General features: G+C 39.5%; 1 protein-coding gene across 1 annotated transcript in view; it reads right to left on the bottom strand.

Moving 5' to 3' along the window:
- Positions 1–4,036: 4,036 nt before the first annotated feature.
- The window catches only part of LOC148349790 (scaffold protein ILK-like), a 33,385-nt gene continuing 13,461 nt past the window's right edge, over positions 4,037–23,960 (bottom strand). The window contains exons 5-13 of the mRNA XM_088320707.1: positions 18,333–18,429; positions 18,168–18,251; positions 17,199–17,284; positions 15,816–15,925; positions 12,650–12,777; positions 12,445–12,566; positions 8,616–8,715; positions 8,021–8,151; positions 4,037–4,277 (exon numbers count right to left, since the gene is read on the bottom strand). Of these exons, the coding sequence (XP_088176833.1) occupies positions 4,128–4,277; positions 8,021–8,151; positions 8,616–8,715; positions 12,445–12,566; positions 12,650–12,777; positions 15,816–15,925; positions 17,199–17,284; positions 18,168–18,251; positions 18,333–18,429 (1,008 nt within the window). The 3' untranslated portion in view covers positions 4,037–4,127. The remainder of the gene's footprint in view (positions 4,278–8,020; positions 8,152–8,615; positions 8,716–12,444; positions 12,567–12,649; positions 12,778–15,815; positions 15,926–17,198; positions 17,285–18,167; positions 18,252–18,332; positions 18,430–23,960) is intronic.

Below are 23,960 nucleotides of genomic sequence, written 5' to 3'. Positions count from 1 at the left end.
CAGCGGCGCCGTAAGGACAGAAAACAGAAGCGTGGTTGCCGTGCAGGTAGATGTGTGAAGCGTGCGAAGTCTAAGCAGCAAGATGCGAGGATGTAACTAATTTCACCATTCATTCCTCGCCGGACAACCGGAGCTTTACACTCAGCGCGCACGAAAAGCAACAACCGCGGCATCTGTTGAAGATCTCGACAAAGACTACAAAGAGCTCAGCTAAGTCAAATGATTCAGCAAAGCTAAAATTTGGTCTGTTAAATATTAGATCGCTAGCTCCAAAAGCTTTACTTGTTGATAATATTATTCGTGATTATAAACTTAACTGTATGGGTCTTTGTGAAACCTGGTTACGCCCGGATGAGTATTTAGCGCTAAATTATGCTTCTCCCCCAGACTACGAGAGTAGCCATGTAGCACGCACGTCAAAAAAGGGTGGCGGTGTCGCGCTCATTTCTGAAAAAACGCTCAAATTTAATCCTCGTACCTCTAATAATTACAAGGCGTTTGAGGCTCTTGTGATGCGGTCCTCTCTATTGTCAATTTATGTAATAACTATCTATCGCGCACCTGGGCCGTACACAACTTTCTTAGACGAATTTGCTGAACTTTTGTCTGAACTAGTAACCTATGCAGACAAAATTATAATTATGGGGGACTTTAACATTCATATGAACTCCCCACTCAGTTCACTTACTATTGCGTTTAATTCTCTAATTGATGCATTTGGTTTTAATCAACTGGTTGATTTGCCAACCCATAAAGATGGGAACACGCTAGACTTGATTCTGACTCGAGGAGTTTTAACCTCAAACATCATGGTGTTACCGTGTACTACCGTTATCTCGGATCATTATTTAGTTACATTTGAGGTGCTAGCTAAAAGTAGTGTTAAAAAAGCTGAAGGATTTAGCGGACGCAATATAAGCACTGGCACAGTTTCTGAGCTCTTTGAACTACTTCCTGGAGCAGATGCGTCCTTTCCTTCATACAATGGCCCGATAGACTCACTCATAAATGATTTCAATACCACCCTGACTAGTGTCCTGGATTCAATATCGCCCATTAAGCTAAAATCACGTCCTAAAAGACGCACGCCTTGGTTTACTGATGAAACTAGAACCCTTAAACAAGAATGCAGGAAATTGGAAAGAAAATGGCGCACTACCAGGCTTGAGGTTTTCCATCAAACATGGTGTGACAGCTTGTTAAAGAATAAAGCAGCCCTTGCCTCTGCAAAATCGGCCTATCTTTCGAAGGTGATTGCGTCTCATAAGAACAATCCCAAAGCACTTTTTGAAACTGTAGCATCGCTTACAAGGCAACAGACTACTGCAGATAGTTCGACGCACTCTGCTCATGACTTAATGGTCTTCTTTACTAAGAAGATTCAATGCATACAGGAAGAAATTGCTAAAGAAATTATTAATACCACACATACTAAAGGGCTGAAATCTACAGATGCACGACAGGGTGGTTGTCCTGGGAAATTGTCCCGTTTTAGTGAACTGTCACTTGATGATCTCAAACAGGTGGTGAATGCGGCCAAACCGACAACTTGCCAGTTCGACCCGCTCCCAGGTTCACTTATTAAAAGTCTTTTTGGCGTCCTTGGACCTTCAATTCTAAATATTATAAACATATCACTCTCCTCAGGTGTAGTTCCAGCAGCTTTTAAGTCCGCCGTTATTAAACCCACACTGAAAAGACCCAACCTTGATCCAGAAATCTTAAGTAATTATAGACCTGTGTCAAACCTACCTTTCCTCTCTAAAGTACTTAAAAAAGTAGTGGCACAGCAGCTAAATGTTTTCATATCCGAGAATAACCTTTTTGAATCCATGCAATCAGGATTATTACTAGAATAGCTTTTCTACCACCTCCGTAATATTGCGAAGATTCGTTCGATGCTGTCCCAAGGTAACAAATGATCCCCTACTGGCAATGGATTCTGGCGCTTCATCACTTTTGCTGCTGCTGGATCTTAGTGCTGCTTTTGACACAGTGCGCCACAATTTCCTACTAGAACGGTTGGAAAAATTGATTGGTCTCTCAGGAACCGTCCTCTCGTGGTTCAGATCCTACCTCTCAGATAGGACGCACTGTGTTAAATATGGTGAAATGACATCTGAGCCCTTTAATGTTACCTGCGGTGTTCCGCAGGGTTCAGTGCTTGGCCCCCTTCTTTTCAGTATTTACATGCTTCCATTAGGTGATAGTATTCGCAAGTACAATATCAGCTTCCACTGCTACGCAGACGACACTCAACTATATCTTCCGTTCGAGGAATCTCACACACTAAACTGTGGAAATTTGGAGGCCTGCCTCATTGAGATAAAAGAGTGGATGTCACTCAATTTCTTGCGTCTTAACTCTGAAAAGACCGAAATGTTAGTCATTGGTCCATCTAAATGCCGTGATATATTCTCAAAAAACGCTTTGAACATTGACAAATGTCACATAACACAGAGTGACTCAGTTAAAAATTTAGGTGTCATATTTGACCCTGATCTATCCTTTGAAATGCATGTAAAGAAAACTACTAGAACCGCTTTCTTCCATCTTCGTAACATTGCTAAAATCCGTTCAATACTGTCTCAGTCTGATGCGGAAATTATAATTCATGCGTTTGTCACCTCCCGTCTCGATTACTGTAATGCACTACTCTCTGGTCTCCCGAAGTCTAGAATCAAGTCACTTCAGCTGGTACAAAATGCCGCAGCGAGGCTTTTAACTAGGACAAAAAAGTACGATCACATAACACCGATTTTGGCTAACCTGCATTGGCTCCCAGTTAGCCATAGATGTGATTTCAAGGTTCTCTTAGTATTGTACAAAATCATACATGGACTTGCTCCCTCTTATCTTTCAGATCTGATTTGCCCCTACGTCCCGGTCCGAAGCCTACGATCTGAGAGTGCCGGTCTTCTGGTGATCCCAAGAGCAAAGAAGTGTTCTGCTGGTTCGAGAGCGTTCTCCATCCGGGCACCGGTGCTGTGGAATGCTCTTCCCCCTGAGATCCGATCTGCAACCTCAGTGGAAATGTTTAAATCTAAACTTAAAACTCACTTCTACTCCATAGCATATGAATAACTTACTCTTCTCGTCGGCTGAAAAATAGTCTGTGTAGTATAGTGTAATAATCTGTGAAGCCCTTTGAGACTCTTTGTGATTTAGGGCTATACAAATAAAAATGACTTGACTGTTCTTATCAATAGAATAGTTTGGATATGCATTACTTACATTCTTTCCTTTTATTATACTATCTAATATATCCCAAATACCTTTAATATTACTTTTGTTATTATGTTATAAATTGCTATAGTATAATTTCTTGCTCGCTCTTAATATTCCTGTCAGGTAAGTAACTATAACTAATTTATTTTTAAAGTAACATGCCCAACACTGATTATGATAGTAATTCTCCTTGCTAAGTTATAATAGACATTAAAAACACAACACATGACCTATTTACTCACAGCAAGACTATGTAGAATACCGTGACAGCATTACCTATCTTGGCATTCATTTTGTCATTTGGTCCCGCATGCATCAAACTTGTTAGGGTCTGACATACCTCCTACCACCAGAGGGCCCAAGTGTGTCTAATTTTCACACACTTGTGCCCAATTATCCAGAACCTTTTTCAGGACATGTTTGACCGTGGTTAATCAAAATTGTTGTTATGAAAAATAGAAAAACCAAACGACAAAATCAATTTAGTCATAAATATAATAAGTTTCATTGTATAGTGGGGTAACTGTGATTTAGGTACTGCAGCTAGTTACCTCACTAAATTGTGAACCATGAACCAAAAGCTTGCACCTGCTATTGGGGGCGGCAGTAACACTGGAGGTGGAGCGGTCGTCTTGGGACTAAAGGGGTGTTCGATTTCTGGCTACTCAGAGCTAAATATCGAAGTTTCCTAGGGCAAGACGCTGACTCCGTGATCAGTGTGTGAGTGAAAGTGGAAAGTATTAGGTGCATTGTAAACCACTTTGGAGGTACTCAGTGACTGGTTAAAGCGCTATACAAATGGAGTCCATTTTTTCAAAAAGCAACGGACATTTATTAACTAGGAAATTTGTGGTTTGGGTAAGATTATATCAGCGGCTGAGCAGATGGATGAGCGTGATTCACTTGTCTTGCATTTTCTCCAAAATGGGCACGATCATATCAAACTTAGGCCTCCTTGCGGGGTCCTCATTCATGCAAAGTCTCATCAGCTTGCAGATGTGAGGCGAGATCCCCGGTGGGATCGTCGGGCGCAGGCCCTCCAGAGCTACCTGAGAATAAGTCACGCGGTTACCATTTACAGTGCCTAGCCAAAGAATTGGCCCTCCAACAATTTTTTTGGTCATATTCCCACTTTTTAGGCTTCAAACTTAAAGCTAAAAAAACAAAACTATTTTCTAACATGTGAGACAATCGTGAAGTGGACCCAAATTATTTCAACATTTTACATTATATTTACAATGAAAAGACAGAAAAAAGCAGGTGTTGCAAAAATATTGCTGACTGACTCCAGAAGTTATTTTTCATCCATTATCTGCACCGCTTATCCTCAGTCGGGTCGCAAGGTGCTGGAGCCCATCCCAGCTATCTTCGGGCAGTGGGCAGGGGACACCCTGAACTGATTGCCAGCCAATCGCAGGGCACACAGGGACAGACAACTCATTCACTCTCAGCGACAATTATGACCGGCCAATTAACCTGACAAGCATGTTTTTGGAATGTGGGATTAAACCGGAGTGCCAGGAGGAAACCCACGCAAGCACGGGGAGAACATGCAAACTCCACACAGGGGGTTTGATCCCACGACCTCAGAACTGTGCCGCACACGCGCTAACCACTGCACCGCCGTGCTGCATATATCTATCTGCGATTGTCTGGCAACCAGTTCAGGGTGTCCCCTGCCCACTGCCCGATGATTGCTGGGATGGGCTCCAGCACCCCCGCGGCCCTACTGAGATATATATATATATATATATATATATATATATATTATATATACATATCATATATACATATAGATCCCACTATCCTTTCACAACACCTCTCCACTCATTCCTATTATTGTCATATGAACAGTAAAGAACCATGTTTCCCTGCACAATGAAATTCTTACTTTGCTGTCCACACAGTTACCAGCAAAAAAGAAAATTCAAACTAAGAGATGGTTGGCAAGAGACGACAACGGCGCCGTAAAGACAGAAAACAGAAGCGTGGTTGCCGTGCGGGTAGATGTGTGAAGCGTGCGAAGTCGAAGGGGCAAAAAGGACGCGAGGATGTGACTGATTCCACCATTCCATCGCTTACAAGGCAACAGACTATCGCAGATAGTTCGACGCACTCTGCTCATGAATTAATGGTCTTCTTTACTAAGAAGATTCAATGCATACAGGAAGAAATTGCTAAAGACATTATTAATACCACACATATTAAAGGGCTGAAATCTACAGATGCACGACAGGGTGGCTGCCCAGGGAAATTGTCCAATTTTAGTGAACTGTCACTTGATGATCTCAAACAGGTGGTGAATGCGGCCAAACCGACAACTTGCCAGTTCGACTCGCTCCCAGGTTCACTTATTAAAAGTCTTTTTGGCGTCCTTGGACCTTCAGTTCTAAATATTATAAACTTATTACTCTCCTCAGGTGTAGTTCCAGCAGCTTTTAAGTCCGCCGTTATTAAACCCACACTGAAACGACCCAACCATGATCCATAAATCTTAAGTAATTATAGACCTGTGTCAAACATACCTTTCCTTTCTACAGTACTTGAAAAAGTAGTGGCACAGCAGCTGAATGATTTCATATCCGAGAATAACCTTTTTGAATCTATGCAATCAGGATTGAGGGCTAACCACTATACTGAGACAGTTCTGATTAAGGTAACAAATGATCTCCTACTGGCAATGGATTCTGGCGCTTCATCACTTTTGCTGCTGCTGGATCTTAGTGCTGCTTTTGACACAGTGCACCACAATTTCCTATTAGAACAGTTGGAAAAATGGATTGGTCTCTCAGGAACCGTCCTCTCGTGATTCAGATCCTACATCTCAGATAGGACGCACTGTGTTAAATATGGCGAAATGACATCCGAGCCCTTTAATGTTACCTGTGGTGCAGGGTTCAGTGCTTGGCCCCCTTCTTTTCAGTATTTACATGCTTCCATTAGGTGATATTATTCGCAAGTACAATATCAGCTTCCACTGCTACGCAGACGACACTCAACTATATCTTCCGTTGGAGGAATCTCCCACACTAAATTGTGGAAATTTGGAGGCCTGCCTCATTGAGATAAAAGAGTGGATGTAACTCAATTTCTTGCGTCTTAACTCTGAAAAGACCGAAATGTTAGTCATTGGTCCATCTAAATGCCGTGACTTATTCTCAAAAACTGGTGTGAACATTGACAAATGTCACATCACACAGAGTGACTCAGTTAAAAATTTAGGCGTCATATTTGACCCTGATCTATCCTTTGAAATGCATGAAAAGAAAATTACTAGAACCGCTTTCTTCCATCTTCGTAACATTGCTAAAATCCGTTCAATACTGTCTCAGTCGGATGCGGAAATTATAATTCATGCGTTTGTTACCTCCCGTCTCAATTACTGTAATGCACTACTCTCTGGTCTCCCGAAGTCTAGAATCAAGTCTCTTTAACCGGTACAAAATGCCGCAGCGAGGCTTTTAACTAGGACAAAAAAGTACGATCACATAACACCGATTTTGGCTAACCTGCATTGGCTCCTAGTTAGCCTTAGATGTGATTTCAAGGTTCTCTTAGTATTATACAAAATCATACATGGACTTGCTCCCTCTTATCTTTCAGATCTGATTTGCCCCTATGTCCCGGTCCGAAGCCTACGATCTGAGAGTGCCGGTCTTCTGGTGATCCCAAGAGCAAAGAAGTGTTCTGCTGGTCCGAGAGCGTTCTCCATCCGGGCACCGGTGCTGTGGAATGCTCTTCCCCCTGAGATCCGATCTGCAACCTCAGTGGAAATGTTTAAATCTAAGCTGAAAAATAGTCTGTGTAATATAGTATAATAATCTGTGAAGCCCTTTGAGACTCTTCGGGATTTAGGGCTTTACAAACAAAAATGACTTGACTTGACTTGGCATTTCTTGAATCCCAAGAGTTTAACCTTCCTAATGATAAGTGAAATGACGCATGAGTGATTGGTGACATTGTACAGACACCATCGGAATGTTGAGAGGTTAATAAGTTTGACTGAATTATCTGACTGTTTTGTTGACGTTCCCACTGTAGCGCCTTATAGTCCGGTGCGCCTTATGTATGGAAAATATATGACAAAAAAACTATTTTTGGGGGTTTTGCCTTATAACCCTATGCGCCTTATAGTGCAGAAAATACGGTATAAATAGTCAATTATTTCCTCTCAGGCCCTCCCCGGAAAAAATAAATTCCCTGTTTCCTCATCAAGCTTAAATATTTTTTCAAAAAAAAATCATCAAACATCAGTAAAATAAAATGTGTAGGAGAATTAGCTTTTGTCTGAGGAGAAAGTTTGGTGGTTTTGTTGAATTTTGTCATAAAATATATGGTGTCTCTCTCTCTCTCTCTCAAAAAAAAAATGTTTTCTTTTATGGCTCTTTTGGTTAAATAGGTTACCGACCCAAGCTACAGAGCATTTGTGGAAAGATCTGAAAGATTTTGTGCAGAAACGATCACCATCAAACCTTAAGGAACTTAAGGAGCTGTTTTCTAGGGAAGAATGTGAAAATATTTCTGTTTCAAATTGTGCGTTAGACATACCAAAGACTTTTTTGCAACACCTACTTTTCATTTTTGCATTTGTTAGCACACTATAAAATATTGAATAATTTCGGTTTCTTTGAACAATTGTGTCTCACATGTTGAAAAAAAAATAAAATAAAAGACATTAAATGTTTTTTTTTAAATTTATAACTGTACAGCCCGTAACATGGCAATATGTCAAAAGGTTATTGGGGGGTGCACTACTTTTGCAAGGGAATTTTTTTGCCATCAACGTGCTTGCCTTCATGCCAATCTCCATAGGCGAGAGGTGGGCAAAGGGCACCTCCCTAGTTACCAGTTCCCACAGGAGTACAGCAAAACTCCACATGTCAGCAGATCTCCTGTTTATGTCTTCTGAGCGCTTTTGCAGGGCTTAAATAACATGAGAAATGTGATTAAACGTCTTTATGGAATATACAGTGGTACCTCTTTATTCAAGCACATCTTCACATGAGAATTTAGGTAAACTAGCTTTTTTGAAAAACAAAAATCTTGCTCACTATACGAGAGAAAATCCAGTTCACGAGCATTCCCAAAGGCTACCAATAGAGACCGCTCACTGCTATTAGCCCTCTCCAGTTTTCACTTGTGCTTGATTTAGGGCCCTTGGTCATACCTGTAGAGCACATGTATATCGCATCAAGTTTGTTTTGATCGCATATATTCAATTGCATTTTACAGCATCTCATTTTTGTGATGTTAGCCATAAATCCCAAAGAAGAAAACGGTCAGGTGTGTGAGAAAATAATGAGAACTATGACAAACCCGTAACGAATTAAGCTTGTATGTAGAGGTACCACTGTACTAATTATGTTGGTCAGAAAAGGTGAAACAACCTTCAGGTGCCATCCAGGCTGGAGAGTACATTCGTCCGGCACACTGGAAGGAGAACTTGGCATCTGCCATGCTTATCCTAGCTGTCATGTCCTCATCAATCTAACAATTGATAAAAACATAAGCATATGATTTTAGAATGATTGACACAAGCTTGCAGTGTATTTCTTGAAAGCAATCTTAATGCTCAACCAAAGAAGTACATAATTTTCTCTTTTAAACAGTTCCAGAATATTACAGGCAAAATGTAGTTCTACATTTGCTAAGTAGAAAAAAAGTATGTTGAATTTTAGCATTGTTGTTTAATTGTAATTTTGTTAGGTGATCTCAGATTTTGTTTTCTGAGAATTGGATAGTTGTAATGAAGCACCTAGTATACAGCAAGCATGTTATGGCATTACTATCAGTTTTAGTGATGTGCTTTAGTGTTGCCCTTTAAGAAAAGAGCGAGTGGAAGCTAGAGACCATTAAGACACAGGAAACACCCCGACTTGTTTGTAGCTGTGTGTAAGATTCTTAAAGAGCATTCCCTGAAAGTATAAAAGTAACAATATAACGTCTAGGTTGAAATTATACGTTTAATATTTCTTGCTGTCACATGTGAACGCATAGTTTCTACTGATTGTTGTTTTAGCAATGTGACTGTTGGTGGCGCTAGCGCGACATGGTATCATCATAATCGAGGCACATTTTGCCCCAAATATTTTTGTATTGTTTTTACGGTTTCACAACTGCCATTTAAAAACAGGTCAAAACCATCCAGGAATTTGTGACTTTTGTGTGGAGATGTTTAACGGCTGGATAGTGGAAAAAGTTTCCATGAGGCCAGAACAAGGTGTGTCAAACACATCTTAACTTAAGGACCACATTGTAGAAAAACTGAACTGGTTGCCAGCCAGTCACAGGGCACACAGAGACAGACTGCTAACGAGCTCATTTACACCTAGGGACAATTTTGATCGGCCAATCAACCTGACATGATTGTTTTTCTGTAATGTGGGAGGAAACCAGAGTGCCCGGCGAAAACCCACGCAAACATGTAAACCCCGCAAAGGAAGGCTGGTAGCTGTATTTGAACCCATGACCTCAGAACTGTGCTGCGGACAAGCTAATCACCGTTAAAATTATGTAAATGACTCAATTTGGAATGTATCAATTATTTTTTTGTTTCATAATATTATTAAAATAACGGAATTTTTTTATAAGAACATGTTCACATTTTGTACATGACTCCAAGTTTGAAGGTTCAACTGTGTTTATATCCGTTCCCGATCCTTTTACTGATTCGGCCGGCCTGAGAAAGAAAAGTATGGATCCGCCCTCAAAGTAGAACTGACTTATCTCTGACCTATAATGCATTGAAACCACTGGTTATGTACACTGTTTGTACAGGTCAAGTCACATTTATTTGTGACACCCTTAAATCACAAGATGTCTGAAAAGACTGTAAGGACTACAGACTATATATCATCCCCTGATCCAAACCTACATGAGGGCAAGGAAAGACTCAAAACTTTAGCATTAGGAAAATGACGAAACCTTGAAAAGGGACTGCAGATGAGGTAATTCACCTTCCAGGATGACCAGGCTGCAATGGATGTTTCAAAGGCATCAACAGACGATATACAGATATCATCAACATGAAATATAGGTCATTCATAAGATATAAGAATATAAGTGTGTTTTAAGCAGAGATTTAAACACTTCCACTGAGGTTGCAGATCGAATCTCAGAGGACAGAGCATTCTACAGCACCCTGGCGCAAATGGAGAACACTCTTGAACCTGTGGATATCTTGTACATACATCTTTATCATGGCCAAATTTAAGCATTTTTAAATACTTTCAAAACCAATTTTCCAATTTTTGTCATCTGCAATTGCGTGTCCTCTAATTAAGAACTCCTTTTATCTTCATACCTTGAACAAATGGTGAATATATTAGTTTTTGAGACAAATATCTCCCATATGTGTTGAGTAGGGCGGCACGGCAGCTGGGTGGTTTGCCTGCAGCCCCACGGTGCAGAGGTTCAGGGTTGAAGTCCAGAAACCACCGCCTCCCCGTGTGAAGTGCCTGCGTGGGTTTCCTCCGGGCACCCGATTTCCTCCCAAATTCCAAAAATAAGCATGTCCGGTTAATAGATAGATAGATAGATACTTTGTTCATCCCCGAAGGGAAATTCACATTTCCAGCAGCATCCCCGAGCTGAGAACAATCGAGAACAATCGAAAATAACACGGGAGCTGCTGGAGTGGCTGCCATTCGTGACGGCGCCGGAAGAAAAGATTCAATTTGAATCATGTACAAACAAACAAACAATTGAATCATGTACAAACAAACAAACAAACAAAATATTCATGTTTCAATAAGTGGAGTGTTAATAAAATGGGGGGAAAATAATTTCTGATACTGATATAACCAGGTAAAACTAATTTTAAGTTACCTGTCCAAATGAATGTTGTGCCATCTCACCTTTCCCACTCTCTCATCTCACCTTTCCCACTCTCTCTCCTCTCACCTTTCCCACTCTCTCTCCTGCTGCTCGCTCCTGAAACTAATACTTACCTCTTTGTGTATTGTGCAGTCCCTTCTCAAGTTTCTAGACTACCATCCCCTGATCTAAAACCTACATGAGGGCAAGGAAAAACTCAAAAACATCAATATGATTAAAACTAGTTACTTTCTATGTTGGGAATAGGATACAGAGACCCCTCTCTAATTGACCGGTCCAAATTGTCCCTAGGTGTGAATGACCGAGTGAGTTGTCTGTCTGTGTGCCATGCAACTGCCTGGCAACCAGTTCACGGTTTCCCCTGCCCACTGCCCGAAGATAGCTGGGATGGGCTCCAGCACCCCTGCGACCCTACTGAGGATAAGCGGTGCAGAAAATGGATAGGGGGAAGTCTTAGGTAAAAATGACAGTCATATTTAGTCTACATTTTCAGTTGCAGGAAGTTCTTCTCATTAAAATTTACCACCTGAAAACACTTCCTTAATTTTTTGAAGCATGTCAACATCTGCACATGGCTGACATGGAAAGCTGCTTCATCGCTATGTTGGACTTCTTTAAGAATTTTACATATTACCTATGTTTTTTATTTATGTTGACTATGTTTCGTGAATTGTTACGCAATGCAACATCTATTGCAGCCTGGCCATCCTGGAAGGAGGATTATTACTTTTGTGGCCCCTTCTCAAAGTTTTTTATAATCCATCATGCTGAGGTTTTTGAGTTTTCCTTGCCCTGATGTCGGTTTCAGATCAGGGGATGGTGTGATTGTGCCCTGTGCAGTCCTTTGACACATTTTGTGATTAAGGGATATACAAATAAAGGGGACTCGACTTTGCCCATTATAAATGTCCGTGATTCAAACTTAATCCTTGCACTAACACACATTTCATAGTACCCTGTTTATCTGTAGCATGCACCTGTCCTCTTGGGTACAACCCATAGTGGGTGATGACTCTTCAAAGGATAATGTCGTACAGACTCATGCCAGCTATAGTTAATCACAAGAGAAGAATAAATGCAATGGCAAAGCGAAGCCACCAGAGCAGTGTCGACGTCATATTTAAGCAGACTTGTTGAGAAACATGGCAACAATTTCAAGCACTTACAAGTATTTCACCCAAACTTCAAGCATCCTTGAAACTCAACATTAAAATGTAAGCATTTTCAAGGATTTCAAGGAGCTGTACGAGTTCAGAAAATGTATTGTCATTGTCAAAGAACAACGAAACTTAGTTTGCAGCATCTAGTCATCCATCAGTACGAACCCTGCATTTAAAAATCATAGCGAGGTGGAGGATAATAAAGATCTTTCCAACTCACCATGACATGTTTGCTGTTAAGATACAACCGTGCGACCATTGGTTCTAACGTGTGGAGGAAGGTCATGGCACTGGCGATGTCTAAAGCAAACTTGACCGCTTGGCTTTGGTCTACCACAAGAGCTGAAGAACATACGGACACGGCGCACAAATATTTATGGTTTCATTCTAATATGTGTGTCAGACACAACAAATTGAAGACTTACTGGTGCCCTGGTGCAGGAGATTGTAGAGAGATCCGTATGGCATGTAAGGAGTGATGATCATGGGGTGAGGGGCCGGAGGCGACTGACAAGCTCCCAGAACTGGGAGAATGTTGGGGTGAGAGAAGATCCTGCACAAGAATCCTAATTAACCATTTAATAATTGTTTTTTAATGAAAAGTTTTCACATACCGAAATTCTTCACTACAAGCCGCTAGTTTTTTTCTACATTTTAACTTTTTCATTGGCAGATATTTCTCTCAAATGGGAAGTGCAGGTGCCGGCCAATTTTTGCCATTTTGACTCATATTTGAAGGCCTATAGAAAATTTAGCTCTGTAGCGATAGGAAGCATCAAAACAAAGCTTGAACACTCAATCTTTTATTGGGCTAATAACAGTTGAACATTGTTAAGTCTCTTGAAAATACTCGTTTCCAAGGAAACTAAGAAATGGCTTATTGTGAAAGGATACATTTCAAGCAGAACTTTTACTTTAGTCCTTTTTAAAAAAATATACACATGATGTGATACATCTAATATCTAAATAACACTTTTCATAAAACCAAACGGCACTTTGCTGGCAAAATAACATTTGATTGCAGGAACACTGAGCTTATGCAAGAACGATGCATGAACTTTGCAAGAACTAGGACTAGAGTTAGCAATAAATCATCTTTAAAGCTGTTGATAACCTGCCATGTTTGAGATAACTGTAAAACTAAGCACATAGCAAGAATAAATTCATCCACTGAAAATGTAAAAGTAAAAAAATGCTTTATTTAAAAAAATTAATACAAATAAAATAACTGACTGGTAGTGGTAATGTTTGGGAAGTGTCCATTCAAAAGTTAAAGATAATTAACATCAGTTTAACTTCAAAGAGTGTGTAATATTTTGGTGCCTCCTGGTGGTACGAATAAACTTTCATCCAGTAAAAAAGTTTTTTAAATACTAGGCAAAAATACATGAACTATCATACTAATGTTGATTAAAAAAATATCATAGGAAGATACATTTGTATTTATTTGTCACTGTGAAATCCCTTCTTGGATCGGTGCCATGAGTGCATTACTAATCTTTGAGGGGCATTGCAGTATGTAGCCTTTAGAGCCCTTTAAGACGTTCTGGGATTAAGGGCTGTACAAATAAGCATGACTTGAACTTTTCAGCGTCCTGATGTTTCTAGTGAATTGATTACATGATATTTGGTCAGAATGGCGACAGTAATCTTGCACAAAACGAAATCCCTCTCTGACCCGAAGACTTTTGTACATTTGTATAACCAAAGAATATACACATGACCTTTTGGCGTATTTCGCTTTTTATATTGATGGATTATTTTTTTCTGTTATTTTGTTTCCCAAAATGCACAAGTTATATTTGTGTGTGTATATGTCAGTTTTCAGTCATCTTTTTAAAGAAAGAATTACACATTGAGTCATTACCTACCTGTACTTATGGCTATGCTTTTTTTCGTTTACACTGCTTCGCTGTAGGTACTCACCATATGGGCCGCTTTCTACACTGAATAACTAGGAAGTTGGACTACATCACTGAGTGGACAAATATCTCATCAAAGTTTTTCCTGCCATATAGTGGTGATTTATCATACTGATGTCATTGCCACAGGCTTTATACTGACGTATAAGCAGCGCCAAAGCCAAGTCAAGTAAAGTCATGTTTATTTGTGTAGCCCTTAATCACAAAGAGTCTCAAAGGGCTGTACAGACCACAGATTATTACAGACTACAGACTGTTATTAAACCATCACCTGATCTAAAACCTACATGAGGGCAAGGAAAAAGTCAAAAACCTCAACATGAGGAAAATTAAGAAACCTTGAGAAGCCTTTGTAATCCATCCATCGGTTATCCGTACCACTTATCCTCACTAGAGTTGCGGGGGTGCTGGAGCCTATACTAGCTATTCTCGCGCAGTGGGCAGGGGACACCCTAAACTGATTGGCAGCCAGTCACAGGACACAGAGAGAGAGACAACAATTCGTACGCTCACTCATACCTAGGGACAATTTGGAGTGACCAATTCACCTTAAAAAGAACAAAGCATCGGGAGGGCCTGCAACAGGTGATGATGCAAAGTGATTTCTGCCAAGTGCTCTGAATGTCAAAGTGAAGAAATTCAATAAGGCCCGTATAAACAGCAGGAGTAATCATGTACGGAAAAGTGACCCGTTGTTTCGAGATTTAGGCACTTGTATGCGGACTGTGTAAGCACCTGTCAACCTTAATCGATTAGCTCAGCAGTCTGTTATATTCCATTGGAATTACCATATACTGTACGGAGGAGTATGACAAAAAAATTTGTAAAACGAAACTAAATGTCACTGTACTGACTAAAATTCAGAAGTCCGTACATTTAAATCATCCTGCACACATACTGAGCCATGCAACTGATCTTAAGCTCTCCTAACACATGCGCACATGACAAAGTGAGAGGGAAGAGACCAGGTTTTGACACTACTACATCAAAAATCAATATACTGTACATGCCGACACTAGTTACTAACTAAGGAAGGGTACACAATAATTATACGACTGACAGCTGTACAACTGATATCAGCTAGCAGCCACAGTAAAAGATGAATTTCTTCTTTTATCTCGTTCTTCCTTTTTTTATTTTTGTTTTTCTGTCTTTTTTTCCATTTTTGTCTTTATTTTTCCCACTTTTAATGTAATTCCTTGTATAATGTAACAAAATATTTGGAAATTTAGGGATCAAAGCAACAAAAACAACCTGAAGAGCTATTTAGGACTTGAAACAACCAGCTCTTATTAGTGAGCTGGGCCGAAAAAGGTGGTTCTCTAAAAATAGTCAGGTTTCCCATCTCTACAAGTAAACTCCAATCAAAAAAGTCACCACGGTGTTTTGTATTTGCCCCCCCCAAAAATTCAAATTCTTTGACATACAACAACTTATTTTCAAAGTAACGGAAACAGGTACTTACCTGGTAACTAGTTACTTTTACTGTTAAGTAATTTAGTTACTAACTCAGTTGCTCTATTGGAGAAGTAGTGAGTAACTATAACTAATTACTTTTGAAAGTAACATGCCCAACACTGGTGTTTATTTTAGTTTTTTTGAAATAGGAATCAACAGATTTTTGACAAGTCCAATTAATGCCATTGATATTTGGCATTTTAGCAAATACCGTAGTTTGGGATGCTCATCGCTGAAGTCTCTGCTCTTCCTGGTGCTCCACTCTCTTACTAGCAACACTTTCACCACCACATTCTCTCCCTGCCAGCGACCCTGCAGACTCTATCAAATACACAAACACAAACAGTTGTAGAGAGCCTCTAATACAGTGGTGGACAAACTACAGCCCGTGGGCCTGATCATGACCACCAACAGATTTCATCCGGCCTGCGAGACAATGCTGAGAGAAGCCCTAGAGAAAAAATTAGACGCCTCATGTTGTAAATATTTCCACTGGATGTCAAATAGTGTCACCACTTGCAAAGCAACCCCAATTTATCTGTATTAGCTGGACACCATTTATCCACCAGAGAACATTTGAATCAACATATCATCCTGATGGTATTTGACTTAAAATAGGTATCACTGATGCGTTGTTTAAGGTAAAAGTAAGATCGGGCCTAAAAAAGTCCAGCCCAACCCGACCCGGGGGTATAAAAGCCCGAACCAGTCTGAGCCCGACGATTTAACTTGATTTGAGGGACTGAGCCCTAAGCAAACCCAAATGTTCAGTTTATTTGTGAAGAAGAGGGTTGATTTTAGCCAACTCGAAATTTCATGCAGTTAAACACTTCTGAAGTCGCCATATTGCATTGAGTTATTCCATGCGAATGATCACATTCAGTGCTTACAAAATGAGATAGTAGTTTGCTATTCCTTTGAATTAAAGTTTTCATTTGTATATAAATGTATTTGAGTATTTTGCGTGTTTCAAAACCAATTGTATAAAATTGTCCCTTTACAAAAATAGTCAATTAAACATAACCAGTGCAGGTAAATGGCAACAAGAGAAAATTGATTGGCTGATGTTATATTTTTTAAGATCTGATTTAAGAATCTCTATCGGCGTACATATAAAAAAAAATATATATATCTATCAGCTATTTTTTGCCCTAAAATGAAGATGTATTTTGTTTGCACGATAAATATTTTATTATAGAAGAGGTATTTTACTTTATTCTATTTTTTTACTGCTAAATGTTTTACATTGTACTGTTTATTTATGCTTGACCTAATTTTCATTATTTTTGTGAAAATGGGATATTTTGCAGTTGTCATGTAGAGTTGTTACAGTTTGAAGTGGAATATCCCAGTTCAAAGTGCAATATCCCGGTTGTGTATAGTTTTTATTTCCTATATGAATACATTAAAGATGAACACTTGATATTTGTTTTATTTATGAGTCTCTATGTTGTATATTTTTGCCACCTGGAGTGCAATGGTAATCTTGTTGTAGCAATACAATGATAATAAAGTTTATTGTGACCCTTAAACACTGCAAAACCGAACAACCTGAATATTTTAAGACAACACGCACGTGCGTAGCAGCACAAACCTCTCCTGAGTGGTTTTCATTGATTTTGGCCAGCAGTGAAAGTTGTTTATAATCAATGCCAGCCTGCTTGTTGAGGGTCCCGTTACCTATAGGCAAAAAATACACAAACAAAAAAAAAACGAAAATATTTTCAAAGAAAGACGCATACATGTGAATTGACCTATGGCTCAAAGGCGATGAGCCAATCACAGTGCGCTTAGCCAAGCTAATACACTCGGACATTCTCTGCTGGCTGCATTGTACATCAAGTCACTTGGTTTATTAGGCGTTCAGTGGGCTGTTATGTGCTAGTTTTTGTAAGTTGGTAATCATGATTGTTAGCTGTTGTCCAAAGGACTCTACCTGTAGTCATAGTACAGTTAACTTTGAGATTAGAATCACATCCCCCGCAGCTAGTCCACATAATGGAATGAAGCAGTAACCCAGTTTCCTTTGGATTTAATCCCAATGATGTGTCAGATCAATGACATCGAACTTGTTCGTGTATATAAACAGATATTTAGATAAAGTCCATTATATTATTGAACTCTGCTTTAGCAGAAAAAAATGTAGCTAGGCTAACAAAAAAAATTAAGCTAGGTTTAGATCAATAAAAGCTAGTAGCATACAAGTCACGTCAAGGTAGGTTAATTAGTTGAAGGTAAACAACGCTGATTATCTATCTTGTCGTTTAAGATGGTGATGACAATGTTTAGTTTGTGACCTGTACATTTTTACCTGAAGCTGAAGCTGTTCATCAACATTCTCAACGAGAAAATCATTTTTACAGTGCACTATAAGCCTGCAATGCATAATTCAGGCCCTTTTGGTGACTTTAAGTTGATATGTGATCCTTCTGGCATCAATTGCCTCCTACCAACTGTCTCCTTCTTGACACTTGCCATAGCGTTTTTTACACAATGTTGAATGTTTGTACGAATGAGTTAAGTGGGCGAAGCTTTGCCATAGCTCAATTGTGTGCTCACTGACGTGGCCTGGTTCTCATGGTGCCCTTCCAGAAGGTTTCCTTGTAGGGGACTTTTGTCAAACTCTGGCCCAGTTTTTCTGCCTTCTCTGTATCAGTCAAACAGACAATATTTCCTTCAATTAAAAATAATCAAAACTACATTTAATCAAATAATAAAGGTTTTTGACCTTGAAGTAGTTGCCTGAGGTGAGGCTTGGCTTTATCCAACGGCGTCTGACCATATCTATTACACACGCAAACCTGCGCGCCGCTCAACACCAGATCCTAAACACATATTTAGTTAGAGACATTAAGGCTAAATGTAACATTTCAAAGGCATGTAAGAGCAAATGTAAAAAATATACACACTGTCTATTCAATATTTCCATTAGTTCTAGTCAACGGTGCAGTAAAAGCATTTACTTTTGATTTTTTTCTTTTCAATTATGTTGCAACCAACATTATTCCACAAAATGAACAAATCACCTTAAATGAAAAATGGGATGACGTTCACGAGGTGTCGGGCAGACCCCAAATGCAGGACACAAGGAGAAGTAACAAATGGGATGTGATCTAACCACAACAGGGGGGTGTTCATTTAACAACAACATAAAAAACGTGAATTTTAATAGCGAGAAGGGAGTGTGGAACCGGGACTGCTGAGGAGAGAAAACTTGAGAGGGAGACTTGAGAGGGAAACTTGAGAGGGGGTTTTAGGGTGGCGATAATCTTAAAAGAGGGACTAGAGAGTACCCTTAAAAAGATGGTTAAAGTGGAAGATCTTGGGACGAGGAGGAAACTGTTGAAGGTCTGCAAGGAGAAGCTTGTCGTCTTGGCAGGTGGGTAACTTGGGCAGAACTCAAAACAAATCAACAACGTAAGATGGGAGCCCGAAATGTGTTTATGGTAGAAGTTGATGGGGAGAACCAAGGCAGGATAGTTGAGAGGGTGGTTGGAAAATGGGGTGATGCTACCATCTCCAGGAAAGGGGAGGGTCCCCATGTGCTGAACCATGACAATGACAGGTTGAAGCCAAAGGCTTATAAGAGACCTGTTCCCAAAATAACCTTTACATTTTTCAATAACATACATTCTACAAAATGTTAAAACGTCATATCGTCACGTCATATTGTCAAATATAAAAAAAATGTGAATATGCTTGATGGCTGTGTTTTGCTGCTGTTGGGGTCAGTGGATTTGTTCAGACCGAGGACAATCGACTTTGGCCTGGACGGATCTATTGACACTAACAAAGATGTTATATAATGAAATTGTGAATATGTTTGATTTTCGAGAAGGTTTGTTCAAACCTCACTTTGTGTTTGCTGTTAAAAACGTAATATTGGAATATAATATTGTGAATGTGCTTAATTGCTGTTGAGATTGTCATGATTGTTTTCTGTTTTTAGTGTCAATAAATTTGTTCAAACCAAAAAAAGTTTCAGAGTTTCCGCCCCATCCATCTTCTTATTGTCGAACAACAGTACAATGGAGTCTCATATTCACCAAGGTACCCCAGTGAGCACAACCTTTATCTGAGAACAAATACAAGGATACAACCGAGAACGGTACATCCTTGAACACAAAACTTGAACCGTGTTCAGTTGTTTGAGTGTGTGCAGGTCCTTAAACCTCTTGATCAAACGTGTTTTAATTTGAGACTTTCTTTTGTTTCAACAAAAACCTTTCTTACCTTTTCTTATGTGCTGTTTCACGCAAAGGAGGGTAGAGTAGCCAAAGATTTTACTCAAGTAAAAGTACTGTTACTTCAGAATCATATTACTCAAGGAGAAGTAAAAGTAGTCATCCAAATACTTACTTAAGTAAATAATTACTCAAGTGTCGTGCTCATGTAGGTTTTAGATCAGATGGTGTGAAAATAGTCTGTAGTTTGCAATAGTCTGGTCTGTGCAGCTTTGTGAGTAAGGGATATACAAATAAACATGACTTGACTTACTGAGTAACTGTAGCAACATCCTATTTATTGATATATTTTTTTAAAGCAACCAATCAAGTCATGTCAAGTCATGTTTATTTGAATAGCCCTTAATCACAAAGAGTCTCAAAGGGCTGCACAGATCAAAGACTATTGCAAACTACAAACTATTATGACTCCATCCCCTTATCTAAAACTTACATAAGGGCAAATAATACACATATTATCAACGTAAAATATAGGTTATTCATATGCTATAGAGTAGAAGTGTGTTTTAAGCTTAAATTTAAACATTTCCACTGAGGTTGCAGATCGAATCTCAGCGGGAAGAGCATTCCACAGCACCAGGGCCCGGATGGAGAATGCTCTCAAACCTGCGGATCTTTTCTTGGCTCTAGGGATCACTAGTAGAGTTTTCAGAGCGAAGGCCCCGGACCAGAACATAGGGGGAAATTAAATCTTAAAGATATGAGGGAGCAAGTCCATGCATGATTTTGTATAATATCAACAGAACCTTAAAATCACATCTTAAGCTAACAGGGAGCTAATGCAGGTTAGCTAAAATCGGGGTACTGTGATCAAACTTTCTTGTCTTAGTTAAAAGCCTCGCTGCAGCATTTTGTACTAGCTGAAGGCTCTTGATTTTGGACTTCGGGAGACCGGAGAGTAGTGCATTGCAGTAATCGTGATGGGAAGTAACAAGCGCGTGAATTAGAATCTCTGCATCTGACTGAGACAGCATAGGACGAATTTTAGCAATGTTGCAAAGATGGAAGAAAGCTGTTCTAGTAATATTCTTCACATTTGTTTGAAGGGACAGATCGGGGTGAAATATGACGCTTAAATTTTTGACTGAGTCACTCTGGATGATATTACATTTGTCAATGTTCAGAGCAGTTTTTGAGAACAAGTCACGGCATTTAGATGGACCAATAACTAACATTTCGGTATTTTCAGAGTTAAGGCGCAAGAAGTTGAGTGACATCCATTCTTTTATCTCAGTGAGGCAGGCCTCCAAAATTCCATAGTTTAGTGTGGCAGATTCCTCCATTGGAAGATATAGTTGAGTGTCATCTGCGTAGCAATGGAAACTGATATTATACTTGCGAATGGTATCACCTAATGAAAGCATGTAAATGCTGAAAAGAAGGGGGCCAAGTACTGAACTCTGCGGAACACCACAAGTAACATTAAAGGGCGCAGATGTCTTTTCACCATATTTAACACAGTGCGTTCTTATCTGAGAGGTAGGATCTGAACCATAAGAGGACGGTTCCTGAGAGACCAATCCATTTTTCCAACCGTTCTAGTAAGATATTATGGTCCACAGTGTCAAAGGCAGCACTAAGGTCCAGCAGCAGCAAGAGTGATGAAGGCGCCGGAGTCCATTGCCAGTAGAAGATCATTGGTTACCTTAATTAGGGCTGTCTCAGTAGAGTGGTTAGCCCTGATCCCTGATTGCATGGATTCAAAAAGATTGTTCTCGGATATAAAATAATTCAGCTGCTGTGCCACAACTTTTTCAAGTACTTTAGAAAGAAACGGTAGGTTAGACACAGGTCTATAATTACATTAGATTTCTGGATCATGGTTGGGTTGTTTTAGTGTAGGTTTAATAACAGCGGACTTAAAAGCTGCTGGAACTACACCTGAGGAGAGTGATATGTTTATAATATTTAGAACTGAAGGTTCAAGGACCCAAAAAAGGCATTTAATCAGCGAACCCGGAAGCGGGTCAAACAGGCAAGTAGTCGGTTTGGCCGTATTCACCACCTGTTTAAGATTATAGAGTGACAGATACCTAAATCGGGAAAAATTCCCTGGACATCAAAGCCAGATGTCGCGCATCTATAGATTTCAGTCCTTTAATATGTGATGTAATAACACTGTCTTTAGAAATTTCTTCCCGTATGTGTTGAATCTTCTTATTATAGAAGACCATAGAGTCATGGGCTGGATGGGTAGAACTATCTGGGATAATCTGTTGGCTCATTAGCGATGCTACAGTGTTGAAAAGGATTTCGGCGTTATCCTTTTGTGCCCCAATCACCTTCAAAAAATAGGCTGATTTTGCAGAGGGAAGTGCTGCTTTTTACTGTGACAAGTTGTCACACCAGGTTTGACGGAAAACCTCAAGCTTGGTAGCGCGCCATTTTCTTTCAGATTTCCTGCATTCTTGTTTAAGCGATCTAGTTTCATCAGTAAACCAAGGCGTGCGTCTTTTAGGTTGTGATTTAAGCCGTATGGGCGCTACTGATTCAAGGACACTAGCCAGGGTAGCATTAAACTCATTAAATTAGATCATCAAATGATCATGGTCCATCCAATCGACAAAAAAACATTTTATTTAAAAGTAAATTAAAATAATCAGCATAAATTAAAGTGCTTTAATAAACAATGAAATATAAATAGTATAAAATAAATAAATAAATTACGCACACGTAGCTCCAAGCAGCACATTTACAGCCCCAATACTTATCTTAACAGGATCTGCAAGTAGAACATCAAGTTAGCCCATGAGCTCGAACAAAGGAGACATTGCATATTGTTGCTGGTGGTTGACACCCTTTTTAAGGGGAAAATGCTTTTTATGTGAGGCAAGGGGTTTTCCTCCTTTTCTGTGTTTTCATAGTCGGTAGCGACATTTTTGATCTGTTAAGAAAATTTCACCCGCTGAAGTTGAATATAGTCTCGTGACGAGGCTGCTACATTTGATTGGTTAAACATGGTCAAGCCTGGCGGAGTTCTGCGTCAGAATAATGCGCCTTAGAGGAGTCAGATAGACGCTTACTTACGAGGAGATTTATTAAGTAACAAAGTAACGACTTCAATGTAAATGTAGCAGAATAAAAGTATTGTTGTTTACTCAAAAACTTACTCAAGTAAAAGTAAATGTATAGGGATTTAAAAATACTCCTAGAAGTACAATATTTCCCAAAACTTACTTAAGTAAATGTAATGGAGTAAATGTACTCTATCACTACCCACCTCTGGTCTTACGGTCCAGTTTTTATTAATTTGACATGCCTTTTGAACAATTTCAGCATTCATTTTGATGAGATTGTTGTTAACATAAACTTTTTGACCTTTTAATGATGGTCCTAGTTTCTTAATGGCAAGCTTCTCCAATCCATTAAAAACCCAAAGTAAATAGATGGTGGTCTTTTACTGTCATGATTTGGCGCATGCATTTACTCTCTTTCTCCAAGAGATGGCATTGCCCTTTTCCAGTCCCCCTCACAATTTCTCTCCCCAGGTGCTCCCCAGGTGCTCTCATACAGACTTTCACTACCTAAAACAACACGCTTCTGACCCCAAGACTTTTGTCTTCAGTTTCAAGATTATCCACTCCAAGACCTGCCACTCCAAACCTCTTGTTTCATGTTTTTTGCCACCCCAAGATCCCCTAAAGTGTCCCTCTCAAATCCCTACACCTCAGCAGTCCTGGTTCCATTCTCCATTACATCTAGTGAAGTTTTTGTTGTTTCTAAAAAAAAGCCCGTTACTAGGGTTTGAGCATTTCCCCGTTGTACGTGTCCTTGTGTCCTGCATCAGGGTGAGTCCGACATCCCGTAACACTTACCAGAGGTTAAAGCAAAAAAAAACACAGAAATCAGGAAGGGGGCAAATACTTTTTCACAGCAATGTACATATTAATGCCCTCTCCCAAAAAAGAACTTTAAATCCCATTATATTTTTTTTTCTTAAAAATTGCATATTATTGCAGATGCTCTCCTACTTACAAGCATTCGACTTACGTAAGACGGTAGATACGAAAATGAAAAAATTGTGATGTCAAAAAATATGCTATAAGTAAGATTTTGTATGGTGTGCAGGTTTTTCCGAGTACAGGATATTACTTTAGTGCTTCTATCTAACA

The sequence above is a fragment of the Urocampus carinirostris genome, chromosome 17, assembly GCF_059441175.1.
Source record: "Urocampus carinirostris isolate Australia breed hairy pipefish chromosome 17, RoL_Ucar_1.0, whole genome shotgun sequence".
NCBI lineage: Eukaryota > Metazoa > Chordata > Actinopteri > Syngnathiformes > Syngnathidae > Urocampus > Urocampus carinirostris.
Note: the sequence above shows the minus strand (reverse complement) of the source record. Positions and strands in the feature narration are given on the sequence as shown.